This window comes from Lepidochelys kempii, chromosome 7 (genome assembly GCF_965140265.1).
Source record: "Lepidochelys kempii isolate rLepKem1 chromosome 7, rLepKem1.hap2, whole genome shotgun sequence".
NCBI classification, from domain to species: Eukaryota; Metazoa; Chordata; order Testudines; family Cheloniidae; genus Lepidochelys; species Lepidochelys kempii.
This window is the reverse complement of record NC_133262.1, coordinates 93,928,045-93,951,007: the sequence shown is the minus strand read 5'-3', so window position 1 is coordinate 93,951,007 and position 22,963 is coordinate 93,928,045. Positions and strand designations below refer to the sequence as shown.

Genomic DNA, 22,963 nt, shown 5'->3' with positions numbered 1-22,963 from the left:
CTGGGCCCCAGCCCTGCCGGCCAGCCGGACTGAGCAACCCCAGCTCAAATTGCTGCATGGTGCAAATTCCAATTAACAGTCCTGACAGATCACTTTAAAAAGTTTCAAACAATCAACCAACTTCATATATTGACATGCGATCCCAAAAGTTGGCTTTGTTGCTGAGTCAACCTCGTCAAATTGCTTCATCCATTCTGTGATACTGCAGCTCTCTATTGTGCACAAAAGGTCACAGAGTAGAATGCACACTGGATGTGTGTAATTGGTATTGCAAGTCCTCTACCCTTTGGGAAATGACTTCAAACCGTTTAATATGCTTTTCAAAAAAGACATCAATTATGTTATGTACTATAACTACGTGCATACCGTTTGCAGATGGATTCCAGTAATTCTGGCTGGATCGTGACATCTTAACCAGTGCCTCATAACTCTTTATAACAAAGTTGATAATCAATACCACTGAACTGCTTCTTTTTTTTTGCTGCTGATGGCAAATCATCCTGAAGCTCCCCTTCCATTTACAGTAATCTGTAACGTTAAAAAAAAAATCAGGTATGTTCTGAGCATTAACAGATAAAACATTACTGTCAGTCGAGGGCTATGATTTAAGTTTGTGAGGGCTGCATGTTGACATGCCTCTGTTTAAAGTATAATTAAACTTTTTTTTAAGACACTTCCTTGAGTCTGTACCTACATAATTATTCTAGGTTTGTCATGTTTGGTACCATTGTATTTGTGGGGGGAAAGGGCTTTTGAATGATGCCCAACTTGACCCATTTCCAATGACATTGTATTATCAATTAATTTCCACAAACTGGAGAAGCTGCTTGCTGGGGAAAGGGGCAGGTGGTTTGGCAAGTCGCACATCCCTACCCCATGCCACTAAGGGTAAAATGATTCTGTAGATTTTTAAAAATCAAATGATAGCTTCTTTATCTTTCTATTATTAATTTGCTCATGGAATTATACATGCTCCCAAGCTGTTAGGGGGCAGCACAATCTCACACTACCTTTTAAAGAAATGCTAATTTAATTCCCCACCTGACCTCACTGTGGTCACAAAAATAAAGCATCTTTGAGCTCCCCTGTCTCTGTGGTCTTACAAATTCTTATTTACTGCTCATGCAATTCTGAGAACTGGCCACCTGTGACATCTGATGTCTTCTGTTAGCACAGAGCATTCATGTACTGTTTGTGAGGTTTACAACAGGCCAGTCCTCTTCACTCTGCATGGTGGGGTAGCATAGCAAATGTACTACAGCTGGATGCTACAGCAATGCATTTCTGAAGAACAAAACTACTACTTATAGTGAACATAGCTGAATGATTAAATGAGGTTAGCTAAGCAGCTGCATCTATTTAATCTAAAGAACAATTCCCAAGGGACCAAACTAGAAATCAATTTATTTGTTTTTTTCAGAGATGAAGTGCTCTAAGAGCTTTGACTTCCTATTCTTAGGGAGGGGAAAATGAATCCCACCTTTTCTAAGTGTAAATCACTTATAGCTCAGGTAGTCTAATATAGGATCTGAAATTGTTTTATCTGCTTGCTTTCTGTGCTGCCATCACCTCCCCTGTGCTTTACAAGTGACTACAGTACTGTAAGAACTACTAGGGCTTAAACATCCATGCTTTATACACTCTAACAGTTCAATCCGTTGGTAAAAATATATTTGAGATGGAGGTGGTGAGGAGAGGAGGAAAATGTGGTAACTATGTCTTAAGGTCCTGCATCCTTTGACTTGCCAAGACAAGAAATGCTTAAGCAGATTCAATAACAATCCCTCTCTGAATCCAAGGCCCTCTCTCACTTCAAAACTCTGTTCACCCTTCCCAGGAGACACAAGTCCTCTCCTTAACCAATTGTTCATAAAACTAGCTATTGCTCCTTCTCTCTTGTACCACTGTCACTCCACTAGGGTTGTGAAAGAAGTCTAGACCTTCCACAATCAATCATTGACTTTATGGGCTTCACATACACAAGGTGCAACCTTCTATCTCAGTCTACTCTCTTCCAGTCAACTCTCTGAGGTTCACTCCATTTTTCAAATTATTCACTCCTTCCTATGTAACTTGTAGGGATAAGTGGTTCATTTTCCCCCTCCTCCAAGAAAAGCCCCACTCTGCTGAAAATCTAACCTTGGCACTAGGGAGATAATGTCTAAGTCTTCCTCCCATCCTGCAGTGTTCATTCCAATGCGGGGCACGCAATCCGCACTTCTGATGAAGCCTCCTAAAGTAACTCCCCTTCTCTCCTCTCCAGCAACACTTAAGGCATGGCTACACTTGCAAACGTAGAGCGTTTTGAGTTAAACCAGACTTCGTAGAGTGCAGTAGGGAACGTGCTGCATTCTGTCCACACTGACAGCTTTAAGCGCACTGGTGTGGCCACATTTGCGGCACTTGCAGTGGCACTGGGAGCGGTGCATTATGGGCAGCTATCCCAGCATGCAAGTGACTGCAACATGCTTTTCAAATGGGGGATGGGGTGGAGTATGACAGGGAGTGTATTGTGTGTATGTGGGGGGAGAAAGTGGGTTTTGGGGGGTGAGAGCATGTCAGCATGCTGTCTTGTAAGTTGAGACAGCAGCAGACACCCCCCACCCCCCACACAAGCATTCCACACTAATGGTTGCTGTCTCGGAGCAGATAAGCAGCTGACTGTCAGAAATGGAGCTTTCAAAGGGCATAGCTGCATTCCTGCAGCAATTCAAAAACAATGACAAGAGTGGCCGCTTGACTTAAGGGGATTATGGGACATTTCCGGAGGCTGATCAGAGTGCAGTAATGCAACCCCTCATTCACACTGACACTTGGGTGTTTCAGCCAAGACGCAGCAAGTGTTAATCTTCTTGCCGAGGTGGAGTACCAGGAGCACTCTAGCCGTGGAGTCAGAGCGCTCTACGTGCCTTGCCAGTGTGGATGGGTAGTGAGCTAGGGCGACCAGGGATGCTTTAATGTGCTCTAACTCGCAAGTGTAGCCAAGCTCTGAATTCTTGTTTTCAAGCCTTACTTCATGTATTAATACTTAACATTTATTTCTTTTCTTCCCAACTTTAGCCATATTCCCTTCACAAACCAACAAAACTGATCCCTCAATTCCAGTAAAACATTGTGCTTCTGGGTCCCTGGGGGACTTCTTAAAGGTACCCCCTTCCCCAGGTCAGAGTTATGGTGACACAGCAGTCGTCTCTCTCATGGATTTGGGAGACTTAACTCTTGTCTCCACCTTGAAGAGTGGAATTTTTGTGTTAATGTATCCACGTTCAGTTTGAAAACGGTATCCGGGTTGTGATTAATGCTCTGTATTAGGCCTGGTAATTACCTTTGAAAATCTTATGCTGTTGCCTGATTTAGGGTGTTTAATATTAATTTGGATAATATGGGTTTTAGGCTCACCAATTTGTTTGATCAGAAGATAAAAGTTCTTGTCCCAAATCAGGTTCCACAGAATTTACAAAGGGCCTTCGGGTGTATGACAGGAAGCTCACTCTGAGACAGATATAGCCTTAAAGACTTTTTTTATTAAAATAAATGAAGTAGTAATTAAATGGTAAAATAGTCAGTTACAATTGTATTACTGCTATTTAAAAGATACATATGGTATTATGGTAATATATGCTACAAAGCTTCGGTTAATATACTCACACCCTTCCTTGATAACCTTGTGGTGAGAGACACAGGACCAGCCTCGCCTCTAATGGTTCAGGTTTCTCAATTTTTGAGTGAGAGGTTGTCACGGTTCCTCCCCCACTCTGAACTCTAGGGTACAGATGTGGGGACCTGCATGAAAAACCTCCTAAGCTTATCTTTACCAGCTTAGGTCAAAACTTCCCCAAGGTACAAAATATTACCCCCGTTGTCCTTGGACTGGCCGCTACCACCACCAAACTAATACTGGTTACTGGGGAAGAGCTGTTTGGACGCGTCCTTCCCCCCAAAATACTTCCCAAAACCTTGCACCCCACTTCCTGGACAAGGTTTGGTAAAAAGCCTCACCAATTTGCCTAGGTGACTACAGACCCAGACCCTTGGATCTTAAGAACAATGAACAATCCTCCCAACACTTGCACCCCCCCCCCTTTCCTGGGAAATGTTGGATAAAAAGCCTCACCAATTTGCATAGGTGACCACAGACCCAAACCCTTGGATCTGAGAACAATGGAAAAGCATTCAGTGTTTTACAAGAAGACTTTTAATAAAAAATAGAAGTAAATAGAAATAAAGAAATCCCCCCTGTAAAATCAGGATGGTAGATATCTTACAGGGTAATTAGATTAAAAAACATAGAGAACCCCTCTAGGCAAAACCTTAAGTTACAAAAAAGATACACAGACAGACATAGTTATTCTATTCAGCACAATTCTTTTCTCAGCCATTTAAAGAAATCATAATCTAACACATACCTAGCTAGATTACTTACTAAAAGTTCTAAGACTCCATTCCTGTTCTGTCCCTAGCCAAGACGACTACAGACAGACACAGACCCTTTGTTTCTCTCCCTCCTCCCAGCTTTTGAAAGTATCTTGTCTCCTCATTGGTCATTTTGGTCAGGTGCCAGCGAGGTTACCTTTAGCTTCTTAACCCTTTACAGGTGAGAGGAGCTTTCCCCTGGCCAGGAGGGATTTCAAAGGGGTTTACCCTTCCCTTTATATTTATGACACGCCCCCCAAATCTCAGCTAGGGTGAAACACTGGCTGGGATTTCTTCCTGGAGCTCTAGGAAAACAGAGTTAATAAGACACATGCATCTCTAAATATACTACCAAGTACATAAAGACTAACAATATTTTCCACATCTCAAGGACGATTTTAACCAGTTGATTCTGGGAAACTTTCACGGGAGAGTGCATCAGCCACTTTGTTAGAAGCTCCTGAGATGTGTTGGATGTCGAAATCAAAATCTTGGAGAGCTAAACTCCACCGAAGAAGTTTTTTGTTAGTTTCTTTGATGGTGTGAAGCCACTTTAGTGCAGCATGGTCGGTTTGCAGGTGGAAACGCCGTCCCCAAACATATGGGCGTAGCTTTTCCAGAGCGTAGACAATGGCATAACATTCTTTTTCAGTGACTGACCAGTTGCTTTCCCTCTCAGACAGTTTTTTGCTGAGAAACACTACAGGGTGGAATTCTTGATCAGGTCCTTTCTGCATTAAAACTGCTCCCACACCACGCTCGGATGCATCTGTGGTTACTAGGAACGGTTTGTCAAAGTCTGGGGCCCTTAGTACAGGGTCAGACATGAGTGTCGCTTTAAGCTTGTTAAAGGCCTTCTGACACTTTCCGGTCCACTGAACAGCATTTGGCTGTTTCTTTTTGGTTAGGTCTGTCAGTGGGGCAGCGATTTGGCTGTAGTGCGGTACAAATCGTCTGTAATAACCGGCCAAGCCTAAGAAGGATTGAACCTGTTTCTTTGACTTTGGGACAGGCCACTTTTGGATAGCATCCACTTTGGCCTGTAGGGGGCTGATAGTTCCTTGACCCACCTGGTGTCCAAGGTAAGTCACTCTGTTTAGGCCTATTTGACACTTCTTAGCCTTAACAGTTAGTCCTGCCTCCCTTATGCGCTCAAGGACTTTTTGTAGATGTTCCAGGTGGTCTGCCCAGGAATCCGAAAATATGGCCACATCGTCAAGGTAGGCGACTGCATATTCTCCTAATCCCGCTAGGAGACCATCTACAAGTCTTTGGAAAGTGGCGGGTGCATTTCGCAGCCCGAAAGGGAGTACATTACATTCATACAGCCCGAGATGTGTGATGAAGACTGACCTTTCCTTGGCAGATTCATCTAGCGGTACCTGCCAGTACCCCTTGGTTAAGTCCAAGGTAGAGATGAACTGGGCCCGTCCCAGTTTCTCTAATAGTTCATCAGTGCGTGGCATTGGATAGTTGTCTGGGCGAGTTACAGCATTTAGCTTACGGTAGTCCACGCAAAAACGTATTTCCCCATCTGGTTTGGGAACTAGAACCACTGGAGATGCCCATGCACTTTCAGAGGGGCGGATTACACCCATCTGTAACATATCCTGGATCTCCCGTTCTATAGCAGTTTTAGCTTGAGGAGACACCCGGTAAGGGTGGACCCTAATTGGGTGAGCATTACCTGTGTCAATGGAGTGGTATGCCCGTTCAGTCAGTCCTGGGGTGGCTGAGAACGTTGGCGCGTAGCTAGTGCACAGCTCCTGGATCTGCTGTCGCTGCATACGCCCAAGGGTCATGGAGAGGTTCACCTCTTCCACACCACCAGCACGTTTCCCTTCGTAATAGACACCTTCAGGCCACTCAGCATCGTCTCCTCCCTGGGCTGTAAACTGACAAACCTTTAATTCTCTGGAATAAAAGGGCTTTAGAGAATTAATATGATACACCTTAGGCTTTCGGTTGGAGGTGGGGAATGCTATGAGATAATTAACAGCTCCCAGGCGCTCCTGGACTGTGAAGGGCCCTTCCCACGATGCTTCCATTTTATGGGCCTGGAGCGCCTTTAAGACCATGACCTGGTCTCCTACTTTGAAGGAACGCTCTCTGGCATGTTTATCATACCAGGCTTTTTGCTCTTTTTGAGCATCCTGTAAGTTTTCTCTAGCAAGGGCTAAAGAGGTTCGGAGGGTGTTTTGTAGGTTGGTTACAAAGTCCAGAATGTTAGTTCCTGGAGAAGGTGTAAATCCCTCCCATTGCTGCTTCACCAACTGCAATGGCCCCTTAACCTCACGGCCATATACAAGTTCAAATGGGGAAAACCCTAAACTAGGATGTGGTACAGCTCTGTAGGCAAAGAGCAACTGCTGCAATACTAGGTCCCAATCATTGGAGTGCTCATTTACGAATTTACGTATCATGGCCCCCAAAGTTCCATTAAACTTCTCCACCATGCCATTTGTTTGATGATGGTAAGGAGTGGCAACCAAGTGATTTACCCCATGAGCTTCCCAAAGGTTTTTCATAGTTCCTGCCAGGAAATTAGTCCCTGCATCTGTGAGGATGTCGGAGGGCCAACCTACCCTGGCAAAAATGTCTGCTAGTGCCTGGCACACACTTTTAGCCCTGGTGTTGCTTAGAGCTACTGCTTCCGGCCATCGGGTGGCAAAATCCATGAAAGTCAGTATGTACTGCTTTCCTCTGGGTGTCTTTTTCGGAGAAGGACCCAGAATATCCACAGCTACTCGCTGAAATGGAACTTCAATGATGGGGAGTGGCTGGACACGAGCTTTGACCTGGTCTTGGGGTTTTCCCACTCTTTGGCACACCTCACAAGACTGGACATAGATAGAAACATCCTTGCCCATTCCCTCCCAGTGGAATGATCCCCCCAAACGGTCTTTGGTCCTGTTCACCCCAGCATGGCCACTAGGGTGATCATGGGCTAAGCTCAAGAGCTTGGCCCGGTATTTAGTTGGAACTACCAACTGTCTCTGAGGATGCCAGTCTTCCTGGTGTCCACCAGAAAGAGTTTCCTTGTATAAAAGTCCTCTTTCTACAACAAACCTGGATCGATTAGAAGAGCTGAGAGGCGGTGGGTTGCTCCGTGCCGCCGTCCACGCTCTCTGGAGGCTTTCATCTGCTTCCTGTTCGGTCTGGAACTGTTCCCTTGATGCTGGAGACATCAGTTCCTCATTGGATTGGGGACATAGGCTTGGTCCCTCTGGAAGCGATATAGGGGATGGAGCTGTTTCTGTTGACTGTGAACCGCTCTCCGCTGGTGCACTATGTTGGGATTCAGGCTCCGGCTGAGCCTCTTGTGTAGGGTTATCGGCTGCTGCCAGTTCAGGTTCGGTGGGGCCCTCTGGTGTTGAGGTTGCAAGTACTGGATTCAGTGCTGGCACGGGGTCTGGTGTTGGTTGTTTGGCTGGTTCCGGTTCTGGGACTGGTTCCGTCTGGGTCTCTGGGACTGGATCCACTACTGCTGTTGCAGACATTGGCCTGGGGTCCGGGTCCATCACCTCTGACCGGGCCCTGATAGAAGTTTCCGGAACAGAGCTAGGCCCCACGGCTTGTTTAGCCTGGCTGCGGGTGACCGTTCCCACCCTCTTGGCCTGCTTCACGTGATTGGCCAAGTCTTCCCCCAACAGCATGGGGATGGGATAATCATCATAGACTGCAAAAGTCCACATTCCTGACCAGCCCTTGTACTGGACAGGCAACTTGGCTGTAGGCAAATTGAAAGAGTTGGACTTGAAGGGTTGAATCGTCACTTGGATCTCTGGGTTGATTAAATTGGGGTCCACTAAGGAAGCATGGATAGCTGACACTTGTGCTCTGGTGTCCCTCCACGCGGTGACCTTCTTCCCGCCCACACTCACAGTTTCCCTCCGCTCCAAGGGTATCTGGGAGGTATCTGGGCCTGTGGACCTCTGGTGTGATTCCGGTGCAATGAACTGTAATCTGTTGGGGTTCTTGGGGCAGTTGGCCTTTACATGCCCCAGCTCGTTACATTTAAAACATCGTCCAGCTGACGGGTCACCGGGGCGAGGTGGGTTGCTGGAGAACGGGGTGGTGGGACGATAAGGGGTCTGGAGGGTTCTTTGGGAGGTAGGTGGGGCTTTGGGCGGCCCCCGGTAATAGGGTGTGGTCTGGGGTGGTCCCTTCTGGTCTCCGCTCCAACTGCGACCAGTTTTCTTCTTCTCTGCCACCTCCACCCATCTGGCTCCAATCTCTCCTGCCTCGATTACAGTTTTGGGTTTCCCATCTAGGATGTATCTTTCTATTTCCTCAGGAACACCCTCTAAGAATTGTTCCATTTGCATTAGGAAGGGCAAATTTACTGGAGATTCAACACTTGCTCCTGATATCCAGGCATCCCAATGTTTCACAATGTGGTAGGCATGTCGGGTAAATGACATGTCTGGTTTCCACCTTAGGGCTCGGAACCTCCGACGAGACTGCTCGGGTGTTATCCCCATTCTGACTCTCGCCTTGGATTTAAACAGTTCATACTTGTTCATATGTTCTTTAGGCATTTCAGCTGCCACCTCAGCTAAGGGTCCACTGAGCTGCGGCCTCAGCTCTACCATGTATTGGTCAGTAGAGATGTTGTACCCAAGGCAGGCCCTTTCGAAGTTTTCTAAGAAGGCCTCAGTATCATCACCTGCCTTGTAGGTGGGGAACTTTCTGGGATGGGAAGTGGTACCTGGAGAAGGATTGCTAGGGTTTGTTGGTATATTCTGCTGGGCCTTTATCCTCTCCATCTCCTCCACATGCTTCCTTGCCTCCATTTCCCTCTTGTGGGCAGCCTCCTGTACCTCCTTCTCCAGCCACATGAGTTCTATCTGTCTTTCATGTTCCCTTTGTTTTTCCTCAGCCTGAAATTTGGCTAATTCCAGCTGTAGTCGAGCCGAGGATTTGGCCATTCTAACCTCTCTGTTTTTAACTAACTTTACACCCGAGGTTTAGAAATAAACAAACAAAACTTGGCTGTAAAATTTTGCTGTGCTGGAATAGAATACCTATTCTCTGATAGTGATTGTCAGCCTACAGAAAAAGACAATTCCCTTGTCTCTGCTCTGGGCCCAAATTAAAGCAAAAAACCTCCAACTACTTGGAAACCTGCTTACCCAGCCCAAAGAAAAAAAAAATTTCTTTTCAAACCTGTGCTCCTTGTAAAACAAAAAAAAAAAAAATCAAAATCCTAAAAAAAAACCCTGCCACTTTTGTCTCCAGGCAAATGGGTAGAGCACACACCCCCTATTTACTTTTAGGAAGAAAAGAAAAAAAAAAAAAACCTCTGGGTTGGAAGACTGAATTTCCCTGCAGGAGTTAAGTACCCTGCCTCCAGGCAAAGAAAACCTGCAATTCACAAGATAATCCCCTTTTGTCTCTGCTTGGCCACAAAGCAGAGAGAAACCAAGCTGCTTTCAGTTTCAAAGCTGCTTCCTGGACTTCCTAAAAATTCCTTTTTAAAATCTGTATTTCTAGTTCAAAAAATCTCAACTGGATCTCAAAATGATTTCAGGTTAATCCCACCTCTGCCACCATGTCACGGTTCCTCCCCCACTCTGAACTCTAGGGTACAGATGTGGGGACCTGCATGAAAAACCTCCTAAGCTTATCTTTACCAGCTTAGGTCAAAACTTCCCCAAGGTACAAAATATTACCCCCGTTGTCCTTGGACTGGCCGCTACCACCACCAAACTAATACTGGTTACTGGGGAAGAGCTGTTTGGACGCATCCTTCCCCCCAAAATACTTCCCAAAACCTTGCACCCCACTTCCTGGACAAGGTTTGGTAAAAAGCCTCACCAATTTGCCTAGGTGACTACAGACCCAGACCCTTGGATCTTAAGAACAATGAACAATCCTCCCAACACTTGCACCCCCCCCCTTTCCTGGGAAATGTTGGATAAAAAGCCTCACCAATTTGCATAGGTGACCACAGACCCAAACCCTTGGATCTGAGAACAATGGAAAAGCATTCAGTGTTTTACAAGAAGACTTTTAATAAAAAATAGAAGTAAATAGAAATAAAGAAATCCCCCCTGTAAAATCAGGATGGTAGATATCTTACAGGGTAATTAGATTAAAAAACATAGAGAACCCCTCTAGGCAAAACCTTAAGTTACAAAAAAGATACACAGACAGACATAGTTATTCTATTCAGCACAATTCTTTTCTCAGCCATTTAAAGAAATCATAATCTAACACATACCTAGCTAGATTACTTACTAAAAGTTCTAAGACTCCATTCCTGTTCTGTCCCTGGCCAAGACGACTACAGACAGACACAGACCCTTTGTTTCTCTCCCTCCTCCCAGCTTTTGAAAGTATCTTGTCTCCTCATTGGTCATTTTAGTCAGGTGCCAGTGAGGTTACCTTTAGCTTCTTAACCCTTTACAGGTGAGAGGAGCTTTCCCCTGGCCAGGAGGGATTTCAAAGGGGTTTACCCTTCCCTTTATATTTATGACAGAGGTGCAGCGCTTAGAAAAAGCTAGAGCTAAGAGCTATCAAAGCTAACTTAGTTTACTTAATTAACTTAAATCTATAATTAAAACCTAATAAACACAACTAAGAACAAAAGCTTAGGGAAACCAAGTTTAGCCTAGTCCCCCTGGAATTTAGAAAGTTTAAGAAAAACAAGTACAGCCTACTAATAGTAGTCATTGTCATAAGTAGATTTCTTTAGCAAGGTGGGTCACCTCTTTTATAGGGCACAAGTGGCTGAAATTCTTCCTCCTATGCCCAAACTTCATTCCTCACCCATAAAAATGTTAGGGTACACTTACTCCATAGGCTAGTATGTACATACATTTTAATGGCATTAGATCATTCACACGTTGTTTTTGTTCTCCGGTTCTCCTTGTGGTGTACCTGTTAAGTTTGTGGGTACAGACTTGGAAATCCCCTATGCTATTTTACCATTATCTGTCTGTCTAGGTGAAAGGTCTCAGACGTGTGTGGGTGTTAACTTGCTATCTGGGTCAAAGGTCCCAGATGTAGATATGCTAACTTTGCCTTAGCTCAACATACAGAATGTGGCCTGTAGGTCCCTTGCATTACAGCCAAACTTACTTTAATACAAATCTATAAACCTATTACACACATACGTACAAGCAAACGGGTTACTCCTATAGGCTACAATGCTAAGGGCCAGTTCTTTCTCCTTCCCTTTAGAGTTGTGGATAGCAGGATGCAAGGGTGAGTTGCTTATTACTTTTAGAATGGTTAATAACTATAGTGTGTTCAGATACAAGGAGACTGCCTGCTTTTATAAAGGCATTTGTTTCCATTTCTGTTAGTTCTGCACTTTCTGAAAAGCATGGATACAAAGTAAGAGGGGTGCACGTACACTCAGTTGGCAAAACTTAGCTATAAACATTGTCAGCGTGCTCTTTCTGAGTCTTGGTGGGAATGGGGATAGAAAGACACCCCCCTCCCCCACTCTTGTTCAATAGATGGCACTGATCACCCTAAATTTGCATGGTTTTAGCTGAATAACTTCTAGTAACTTGGCTTGTGCCAGATCCTTAAGAAAGAAAAGACAAATATGAATCCCAACTCTTTATTTCAAAGAAGGAAGCTTTGTTCTGAATAATACACTATCATAAATATCCTGTCTTTCTGATGCAGTACCACTCTGAATTTGCCCCTGAACTTAGTGTGGGCTCCCTAATATTATAAAGCAACATTTCTTAAGCAGGCTGGAGGAAAAGCATTCTACCAGGGCAAGAAAAATCCAGGTTAACTGAACAAAAAGTCAGTTCAGAATAGCCTAAAAATTCAATAACCATTCTAGTAATCTCTTGTCTTCCAAATTTAGTGATGGTATCAAAATCATGTTTCTGAACAGTCTGAAGTCCATAATTAATACCTTGAGTTAGGTCAGTTGGAAATATTCTCAGAAGCTAGTCATGCTGTTACTAGATCTCATTTGATATGTCTGTCAGAGCATGCTATAGAGCACAGGTTAACCGATAAATGTTTGGAATCTTTCCACTGTTTCCCAAGAGAACAGTGCAGTTTCCCTGCCTCTGGGTCACTCACTTGTGGTCCACAAAGCCCCACTCTTTACCCCCATCCTATTTAACCTCCACATGAAGTTATTGGTGGAGGGAAATGTATGTCTACACTGCAGTGTAAGCCTGAGCCCAGGCTTGAGAATAAACCACCCTTCAGTTCTAGACACACACCTCTCTGGCTTGGGCCTAAGGTCCTAGGACACTGCAGGGCTGGAGGGTTTGAGCCCCAGTCAAGCCGGGACCCAGGGTTAGAGCCCTGTTGCTTTGCAATTTAGACGCAGCCCCCCACCTTGGGTTCTTGGAGTTCATTAGAAGTATCCCACAATCCCAGGGGCCAACTTCCTTTGACCTCTCTATCCTAAGAATCTCTAGTCGACTCCAGGGAAACAGAAGCCGCTCCCCTTGGTTTGGTGCAGCAGCTGAGTGAGTCAGTGTTTAACCTTCCCATTGTCTTCTGAACACCAAGCTGCAAAGTCACCATCAGAGAGCCTTCTGTGTTTGCAGTGGAGACTGAACACAAGTCCTTTACAAAGCATGCTGCTTCATGATCACAGGAGCACAGTCGGATTTTGGTAAATCTCTGGTGTGAAACCAGCAAAACAGTGGACTTTAAAATACCAGTGGTGACCACACATACCAACAAATAGCGAAGAAGCTGGCAAAGTTGCAAATTTACCAGACCGGAGACCAGTGCAGGGAGTGGACTAAGCAGCTCACAATGGAGTATTGGAAAACCAGGAACCAGAACCACACCTTGAGCAACTCGCCAACATCATGCCCAATTCATGATGGGTTTGAGTGGGTGCTGGGCACTGTGCTGACCACCGAGCCAATGGTGGTGCATGATGACCTGGTCAACCAGGATGGTGCCCTGCCGGCCCCAGAATCCAGCATGGGGACAGATGGGGGGCAGCAGCAGGTGTCAAGTGAGGACAGTGAAGTGACTCTGTTGCTGAAACCGATCCCAGAGGAGGCTTTGAGCTGCAACAGCGTATCCTGGGATCATACTCAGAGAAGCTGTTTGATTCCTCCTTCTTCTCCTCCCCTCCCTCTCCCCCCGGAGAAACAGCCTGCTATGGAAGCCTGTATCAGACACAGAAGGGACAGAAGATGCTCCTGAGCCTGGTAAGTTTCTGGTTCCATTTTAATGTTTAATACGGTAATGGGAGAGTTTTCTGTTCTATGAACCAATGCAAAAACTATTGGAAGCCCCAGTTAATAACATCTGACTGCTAAGGGCAGGTAATATGCCACCAGCAGCTGGGCTTCCCCACCTCCCACCATGTGGAGTTCAAAATAGCAACAGGGAAATGCAAACAATAAAAATGCCTTCAAAGTGAACCTCTATCTGAAAGCAGTTTTCCTAAGGCATTCCTGTTTCTTAAAAATAATAGCCTTAATTGCCACACCTGTAATCACTCAGTGAAAACAGTGAACTGGTGGGTGAGTGGAAATGTGTTCCATTTACAAATCTAGTCCATTTCACTTTAAGGTAGGTATGTGGACATGTCATGCAGTCCGCAAGTGACACAACCATTTGTGCCAAATTCAACTAGTGTTTGAAATTTTGTCCAGAAATGTGGCGGGGATGGTCAAGGAGGATGGCTGTGGAGTTCTGCGTGTTTTGCATACAGCCATGTGGAAGTTAATGAATCATCCTATTGATTCCCTCATGGATTCTGACGCAATCCTGGGTGCTGATAGCTGCACAGGTTTCCTGATGCAGGAACTCCAGATAGGTAGTCGTATTGCGGGGAAGGATGTATTTTACAGGGCCATCTCAGTAGCTGACCTGCCCATTCCACTCATATAGTGACTGAACAGCACATCAATGGTGGAATGCTTTGCTTGCATACAGGTTTCCCATCAGCAGCTTGGAATAACCTCTCCCTTTGCCAGTTGGGCACCACAAAACCTGTTACGTCCTCCAAAATGTGGAGGGTTGGAAATGATAGCAAAAGCTTTTGTAGCATGGCCATTGATGGCACCTTTTGTCTCTCTCCCCTCTCCACACCCCAGGAGTTCTGCAATTTTTTTAGAAAACAAAAAACAGCTTTGGATTTTTAATTTACCATTGTCTCTCTGCTTTTCACTGAGATTAACCAGGCTGTGTCCATGGGAGCTCTGTGGTCTGGCATATCTCTCTATCAATATACTGAAGTTTCAGTTTGAAAAAGTAGCATTTTATGTCCTTGAAATTCTACAAGGATTTTTTCTGTGCTCCTGCACTGAACTATTTGAGACAGTAACCCTCTGTGTCTTGTGCTTTTCCAGGCCCCCTGACATCTACTGGCTTCAGTACTTCTACAGCTCACCAACACTGCAGCAGAAGTCTGGGCCAGTGTAACTACACAGATCATTCCAAGAGGAAGCATTTCTGTGATGAACTGATGGTTGAAGTTCTGGACAGAGCCGCGAAGCAGGTCCAGTACTAAAGGCAGAGAGTCTTGAGGAAAGGCTCACACTTGCTGCACAGCTTGAGAGCAGGGCATCAGTGAAGGAGCAGGCACTTGCTTCACAGTTCCAGGAACAGCAGCTAGGAGAGGAGGACAGAGCTCAGCAGAAAGAACTGTTTGAGCTGCAGATATCACTAATGGCTGCAAGAGAACAGACTCCTACTGAATCACCCACATCACAGCCTCAGTCCCTTGCGTGCTATCTTGTGATGCAATGCAGAAACAGCTTGAAAAACTACATGGCTGGGTGGCCCATACAGTTGGGCCTCATGAGTAGCTGGACTGGGCAACTTTGCCCCATGCAGCCCTCCAGATTGATCCCCTATACTGGATACCTCCACTCCTTGGCACCAAGCATGCAGCAAACAGGAATAGAAGGGAAAGGACAACCGGGGGACAGGGGACATGCTATGGTAGGGGGTTTCTGTCTTATACATAGCTTTTCTCTTTGATCTTGTTCAAGCACTTTTTTGTGTGAGAGACTGGTGTCTTAGTGTGGTAATGGCAGCTGGCCTGCTTGGCAATGGGTTAACATTGTACTTTTCTAATACTTATTCATAAATCTTTTTATTTTATCAAAAAAGTTTTTATCACTGCATCACTTTATACAGTGTGTATTTAAAATAATACAGGTAAATATGGGATAATTAAGCATTTGTATGCAAACACTATTCCTCAATACAATTGTCTACATCAATCCATACTGTGAATTGATCCTCCCACCCTCATTTGACAAGTGTCCCTGTCATTCATAAGTACATTGCAAGGCAATCACCTCCCACCCACACACAATCAATGAGCCCCATCCACACCCAAGCACATTCATAAAGGTACTGTTCTCCTCCTTCCACTGGACCTTTGCCCTCTTCAAGGAGCACAAATACATAAACCTCAAACCATGGGCACGTGAGTCCCATCAGTGGCCCCAGCGCAGTGCGGAAACCCCATTCTCTCAAAGCCAGCAATTACTTCAGGAATATATTTTATGCCTGCCACCTTGGCTTAAACCATATGCTTGATTGCCTTAGAAACCTCTGCTGTTGCTTTACAACCTGTAGCAGTCTGGGGTAGCCAGCTTCCAGGCAGTTATGGTAAGTCGCTTCTGGACTAATTGCTGCCGTCATTCATATCTTTACACTGGAGGTTTAGGGCGAGCTGCTCACAAAGCTCCAGAAATGTAGCTTTCTTCATGTGAAAGTTCTGGACCCATTGCTGGTCATCCCAGGTATGCATGACTGTGATCCCATCAGTCTGTGCTTGTGGCCCTACTCCAGAAGCACCAGCCTACATCGGAGGTGTCAGCGGCTGTATTGACGGTCATGAGAAGCATCAGCCAGTTCAAGTCTACCATGTCTGTGGTGTTGTCGTCCTCCATGATAAGCTCTGTCAGATGCCTTTTGTGGATCAGAAAACACCACCAAAATGTCCATCAGCGTCTCTCAGAAGCTCTGTCTGTTTCCTGACACTGGAGTGAAAGCCAAACAAGAGGAGTTTTCAAAAGGTCTCCCCTCCACATTGCTGGCTCTGGTAGCTGGGAGTGCACAGACCAAAATGACTGCTGGGCAGGATGTGTTGGCAGGCTGCTCAAGCTTTCTGTAATGTGCAGAGTGGACAGTCAAGTTTTCCTGCATTAAACCATGGTCAAAGGCCTAGAGTGGCCATGTCTTGGGAGGGTGCTTGGGAGTCAGATATGATTGGTTTGACTCGGGTTTGCTTGCTGCAGTGTGGACACCAGAGCCCCAGGTTTGAGCCCAGGAGAGAAAATTCTTAACATAGGGTTAACAATCAGTGTAGATGCTTAAACCTTGGATTCTCTAACCCAGCATCTGCTGACTTGAGTCTCACTAACCCTGGGCTCACATTGCAGTGCAGACATACCCACCATGTTCTCAGGTGCCAGCAAGACACTGACTGTGCCCAGGTCTCATTTGCTTCCAGAGTAAAAATACCACTGGCAGCTGTTCCTGGGCCTAACTGAGATCAGCTCCTGGATGAAAAGTAACTAGCTTAATCTGATTCAGAGCAAGATAGGTGGGAAGAAAAATAGTATTTTGAATACTAATCATTATCTTAGCATGACAGTCTATTGAGGAAACCTGCCCTTCCCTAGCACAGTTCATAGTTTTGGGATCTTTATGGACTCCTCACTGAACACTTGGCCACTGCTTCCATAAATGCAGCTTTCAATCCACAGCTGGCCAGTAGCTTGTACATAACCTGGCTACAGACCTATATCTTCATGCCTTCTAGTCTGGGCTGCTGCAATTTAATACTCTTAGGGGTAAGTACACAGCCTGAATGCTTTTGGTTAGATGCAGCAGCCTGTTTCCTTTCTTCTGGAGAACGTGACAATGGATCCAAATATCTCTGGTTTCAGTGTTAAATTCTAGTTAGCGTTTCTGCAACAAAATGGGAAGGATAGAAAGAAGGTGGTGACATTTTCTGGCTGCCTGCAGGGAAGATACTATTTTTCAATTGGTCTTGTTTAAAGAATTCATACTACAAATAAGCACAGCATAAATCTTCAATGGAAATAACTAGCTATAGACTTTGTCTCTGTAAAGAGCTATCCTATTTAATAACAAACCTGACCTGCTGAGGATGGTAAATCCAAAGTAAACATCAGTTGGAGAGCTAGGACAAAGAATCTCTTTGGTCCACAAAACAACCAGTTTTTAGTGTCTTTAAAGCTGTACCAGAGCCCCAAGAATTATTCTGTTGCTAATCTGTGCTAGCTTTCCTGCATAGCCACAGCTGAGAGACAGATTTAGCTGTCAGTTATCAGAAGGATTCCTACTTACATAATCTTAAAGTATGTGGGGGCAGATAAGAGTGGAATAATACCCCACCCATTAGATGATGTTTCCTGTCAGTAATCGTAAAACGGTATCCTACATGTTCTTGGCTGGTTATTCTGAATGGAAACGGACTACCACAGAAGCAATTGTTGCCAAAACATGGGATTGTTTTATCTGTGGAGCAGGCTGATTACCAAAATAACTTTGTATGAATAGAAGTAGTCTTCTTTCAAATTGTCATTAATAAATGAAGTGCAAAAAAGGTAAACTTAGACTTTTTGATTGGATGTCTTCACAAGCTTGAAAATGTATATTGTAATGCCTCTTACAAATGCTAGGTGGCGTAAGAGTAGCATGTATAACATTGGACACAAGCGTTTCCTAATTTTTTCCTAGACATCATAGATACTGAGTTCTAATATTTATGGAAACGAGAAGTTTTTAATCAAAATACATCTGTAACAAGTATTCAGGATTTAAAGTTTATGCTTCATGTATACAGAATAGTTTATAAAAGTTCTAATACTTTCATTCAAACTCTCACATTCCATAGCTGCAGAATTTGTCTCAAAATGTATTCTTTGTTGCAGAAATGTGCTGCAGAATCTAGAGGTAGACTTTTCAAAGACACAAATGGGATTTAGGTGTCCTCACATTTTGCTCTGACAATCTCCCCTGTACCTTTTTAAAAAAAAAAGCTTCTAGCACACATGAATTGGACAGTTCTTCAAAATATGAACAGTGTAAACTAATGCAGTGATGCCTATAAACTCTGAAACTTCTGCTGGTTATTATAGTTGGGTCTTAGCCCTGAAACTCTCAGACACTTTAAAAGTCAATGCTATTTGACAACTGAACATTTTTACAGAAACACCTAGCTAATTATGTCCATCCTCCCTTGCCTTCCATCTCATTCCCACAATCCCATACTGGCTCTTGTGCCTTCCAATGTGTTTTAAAAGCCACTACATAGCTATTGAAACCTCAACCTTCCCCCAACAGATCGGTATTATAAGTAAAAGTCTGCAAGATATTGACAACTTTACAGCAGAGCAAAATTCAACTTAACAACAAGAAACACTTTACTGACTTATTGACTTCCATATTAAACTTAAACCCTCAATTTTCTTAACTTACCAGAAGCTACAGCACAATACAGCAGTGCCACAGAAACAAAGATTGGATGTCTTTCTAAAATATGTACTAGCTCAACCAGAAGTTATGGGCTTGAGGAAGGAACTGAAGCAAAATTCTATGGCCTGCATTTTGTAGGAGACCAGACTAGATAATGGTCTGTTCTGGTCTTAAAATCTGTGAAACTAATATTCCACCACAGAAATTAGATCCATTTGCAGCCAAATACAAGAAGGTGAATCAAAATGTATGATACTTGGAACAACTTGTGGTGATATGAGGATGCCCAAAGAAATACTCTTGATATCAGAATTACATGTGTTTTGGTTTTTAACTCTGACGGTAAGCGCTTCTTTCTTACAAGACTATAAGATTAGTTGAGAATACACTTTTCTAGAGGAAATACAGATGAACGCATTCTTCTTTGTCTGCAGAAAGCTGTAATGAACTGCATGGCGTCACCAAGTAATCTTAATGAAGTTGAAAAACAATTGAAAGATGTAAGTTTCCTTATTAACATTCTAAATGTATATATTCATTCACTATTGTAAGTGTCTCCCATGCATGACAATGTAAACAATACATAGCATACTTGAAAGGGAAATTGAAAGACCTATTTCTATCTGAAAATATCAAACCCACAGTTGTTAAAAAATAACCCTTAAGGCTATTATGACTGCAAGGCATAAGAACAGTGTGCTATTTTTCCAGTTTTACTTTGTGCCTTTGACAACATTATGTGTATAGTCAGTTTCACTAGTTTTGTGGTGCAATTATATTTCAGGTTTCCTGTACTGTTAGGATGCCACTGCTCACATGTGTTCTTTCCAGGCCTCATCAGTGGGTACTTGCCTATAAGAGCCGCACCAAAGCTGAAAACAAAGAGGCAGTAGGCCACCAGGAGCACAAAGGAAAAAACAGGGAGCCTGAGCACATTTAGTGTTGATTTCAGGCCTGCCCAAAATACATCAATAGGAGAGCAGAACAAACCCTTACAAAATTTCTCTTTCTTTAAATAAAGAAATCCAGGCATATAAGAGCACCCATCAGAAAATAGCTCTGAGCACATTTAAAAAAAAATCAAGTTATAAGTGATCCTTTATGAAGGAACTAAGAAAATCATTGCCTTCTCACAATGCAAAGACAAACTTGCTTGAAATTCATAGGACGGGTCCTTCTGACGGGTCCTTGGAAACATTCCAGTCTGGAATGTTGCACGTTATGAAGGGTGGTGAGGAGTGGAAGCACTTTAAATAAGAGTCAAAACCTAGTATTTGAAAGTGTTCTTTTGTTCAGAGATGGTTAGGGCAGCAAAAACCCATTAACCAAGACCACATTGCTTATGTTGTCCCTAAGTTTGAGTACTGGGTTAAAAGCAAGAAATTGGCTCTGCTACTGGCTCATATGGTCTTAGGCAAATTATTTAATCTGTTGGGTTTTTTTCACTCCCTCCTCATGAATAAAATGGAGGTAAGTTTGTACCCTTCTCACCCCCCCCCCCCAAAAGCACTGTGCTATTGCTACTTTCTAAAACAGTAAAATAGGTGTAGTACCATGTCTGTTATGACTTCATTTGGCACTTCCAAACTATACTGGAGTTAAAACATTTGGCCTTTCCCAGGATGTCTTATCTGAGATCTTAGAGTCAGTAGTGGTGCACACACCCTTTTAACTATTTTTACAATCTTTACATATTGAAATAAAGTCATGCACACATTAAACTTCACCTTTTAACATTTAATATGCATTGATATGAACTGCACTATAAAATAAGCAACACTTGGCTGATCTTGACAGGGAAACTCATCTGTACTGGCTATAGCAGTTTACCTTAGCTAGCTTAATCTTGGAAGATTACATCATCTATTTAAATTCGTTTGGAGAATTTTGTATATAGGTATCTTTTACAATATTGCCAACAAGCAGCTGATTGATACAAGCTTAGGACCTAGACAACTGAGTTGTATTAACAGACCCTTCTAAACATTATATTAGTTAAATTCTGTGATCTCCCACCTTCATGCAGCCAGTTATTTGTGCTCCCCACTGCCGTGCTGGAGCCTCCACATTTATCTAACAAATACAATATGCAGAATTTTAAAATATTGTGCGCATTTTTTTAGCAGAATTTTTAATTTTTTGGCACAGAAGTCCCTCAGGAGTATTCCATAGAAAACTTTGGTCTAAGTATTGGCAAACCAGCTTCTATGGGAGATACTTATGCAAGTGGAGAAAATGTTCTTTATGGCAGGGGAGATGTACAAGTAGGGAAACTTGCATCCTGTAGTTTCAGTACTCTTGTTCTTCATCCTATATTGCAATATTTACAGTACAGACTTTTCACTTAAAGAAATTAGTAAATGGGAGATGTTGCATATCAATATTTAGTGCATCAAAAAGCAAATACAATTTTCATTAAATCCGTATTGTTAAATCTATGGGAGAGAGGTGACACCTTGAAGATTGGAGATGTTGATATATATGGATGATTTGATGTGATCTGATAACATGAAATGTTTGGGGATCTCAATTTACATTATGGAAATAAAACTACTCTTTCCATAGTTAAATCTGTGAGTAGCCTTCTGCTGTTAGCAAGAGTTTTGAAATATGCTCAGCTTTTAATTTACTACTAATTTTTCATTTGTATCCTCCTCCACAAGGAAAACACTTCCTGAATGTTTGGGGACTGATTAGACAAGGTGCATTTTATATATTACCGCCTGAAAAATCCAGAGTTCTCCTTTTTGCAAACTTTTTTTTTTTATTAAGTGGAACATTGTTTCAAAAACTACTTGATAAACTTCAGCTTTGGTTTATTCTGTTCTCAGAGACCATTATTTAAATCAGTCTTTCAAAAAAGTATTAGTTAATCATTCTTAAATTAAGTCCATTTTAAATTAACTCCTTAGTCCCTGGTTTTAAGCAGCCTTTTCTACTCCAAGAGACAAACTAATTTGTACTAGCAGTACAGATGTATATAAATTCAAACGGTGGAAAACTATAACGTTAAGATCTTCAACAAACTCTGAACCTTTTCCATATGACAGACAGCAGAGATGTAAATATCAAATTGAAATTACTCAATGCAAAAAAGTTTCTAGATCTTGCAGAATAGAAATTAACCAGCTTTCTTTGGCTGTATTTTTGAGTAGTGGAAAGAAAATGGGATGGTAATGTTCTAAAAATGTGACTAATACTGTTTTTTCCCCATGCATGAAGGCTCTGGAGAAAAACCAGCAGTGGCTGGTATATGACCAGCAGCGAGAGGCATATGTCATGGGACTGTTGGCAAGGATCTTTGAACTTGAGCAGCAGTCAGAAACAGTTAACCAACAACAGGCAAGAGAGGCCACTGCAGAAGGTATTAATTTAAACTTTCCTTCAGAAGTGGACAAAAATCATGAGTTTTATTATTGTTTGTGGTGTTGCTATAGCAGTGTTGGTCGCAGAATATGAGAGAAACAACATGGGTGAAGGAATATCTTTTATTGGACCAACTTCTGTTGGTGAAAGAGACAAGATTCAAGCGCCACAGAGCTCTTATTCTTACCAGACCTGAAGAAGAGCCCTATTGCGCTTGAAATCTTTCTTTCACCAACAGAACTGGGTCCAATAAAAGATTTCACCTCCCCCGCCTTGTCTCTTGAGTTATATTATGACATTTGATAGAATAAGTCAGAATTAAAACAAAAGAAAATCCCTAATTTAATGATAGAATTTAAGCATTTCCTAATCAGTTCAGTACCTTCATGCGGAAAGATGAGGAAAAAGATTGTACTTGCCAGACTTACAAGAGTTCATTGCTATCTAGCTACACTCAAAACTGAATCCTCCAAATTTCTTGCTATTCATATCTGCTACAATGTGTGCCAAGAAAACACTTTTATTGTTCAAGGGTAAACTTGCCATAAAAAGTCAGCAATCAGACTTCTAGGTGGACTTTTTCTTGACGTTAACTTGATATCCTTTTTGTTTGCACAAATAGTACTCTTTTAAGCAAACATCATTATGCCACCCATCCTGCACTTTACACTCCTAACCAGTGTTGAGAATTCATTAAAGAGTCATTGCTTAGGTATGGATTTATTTTTCCAAAATACACATTGTAAAAGATGATTCATAGGAA

General features: G+C 43.1%; 1 protein-coding gene across 1 annotated transcript in view; it reads left to right on the top strand.

Moving 5' to 3' along the window:
- Positions 1 to 22,963, top strand: part of CEP55 (centrosomal protein 55) — a 41,763-nt gene that overhangs the window by 6,000 nt on the left and 12,800 nt on the right. Inside the window, exons 4-5 of the mRNA XM_073353865.1 lie at positions 19,269 to 19,334; positions 22,057 to 22,198. Of these exons, the coding sequence (XP_073209966.1) occupies positions 19,269 to 19,334; positions 22,057 to 22,198 (208 nt within the window). The remainder of the gene's footprint in view (positions 1 to 19,268; positions 19,335 to 22,056; positions 22,199 to 22,963) is intronic.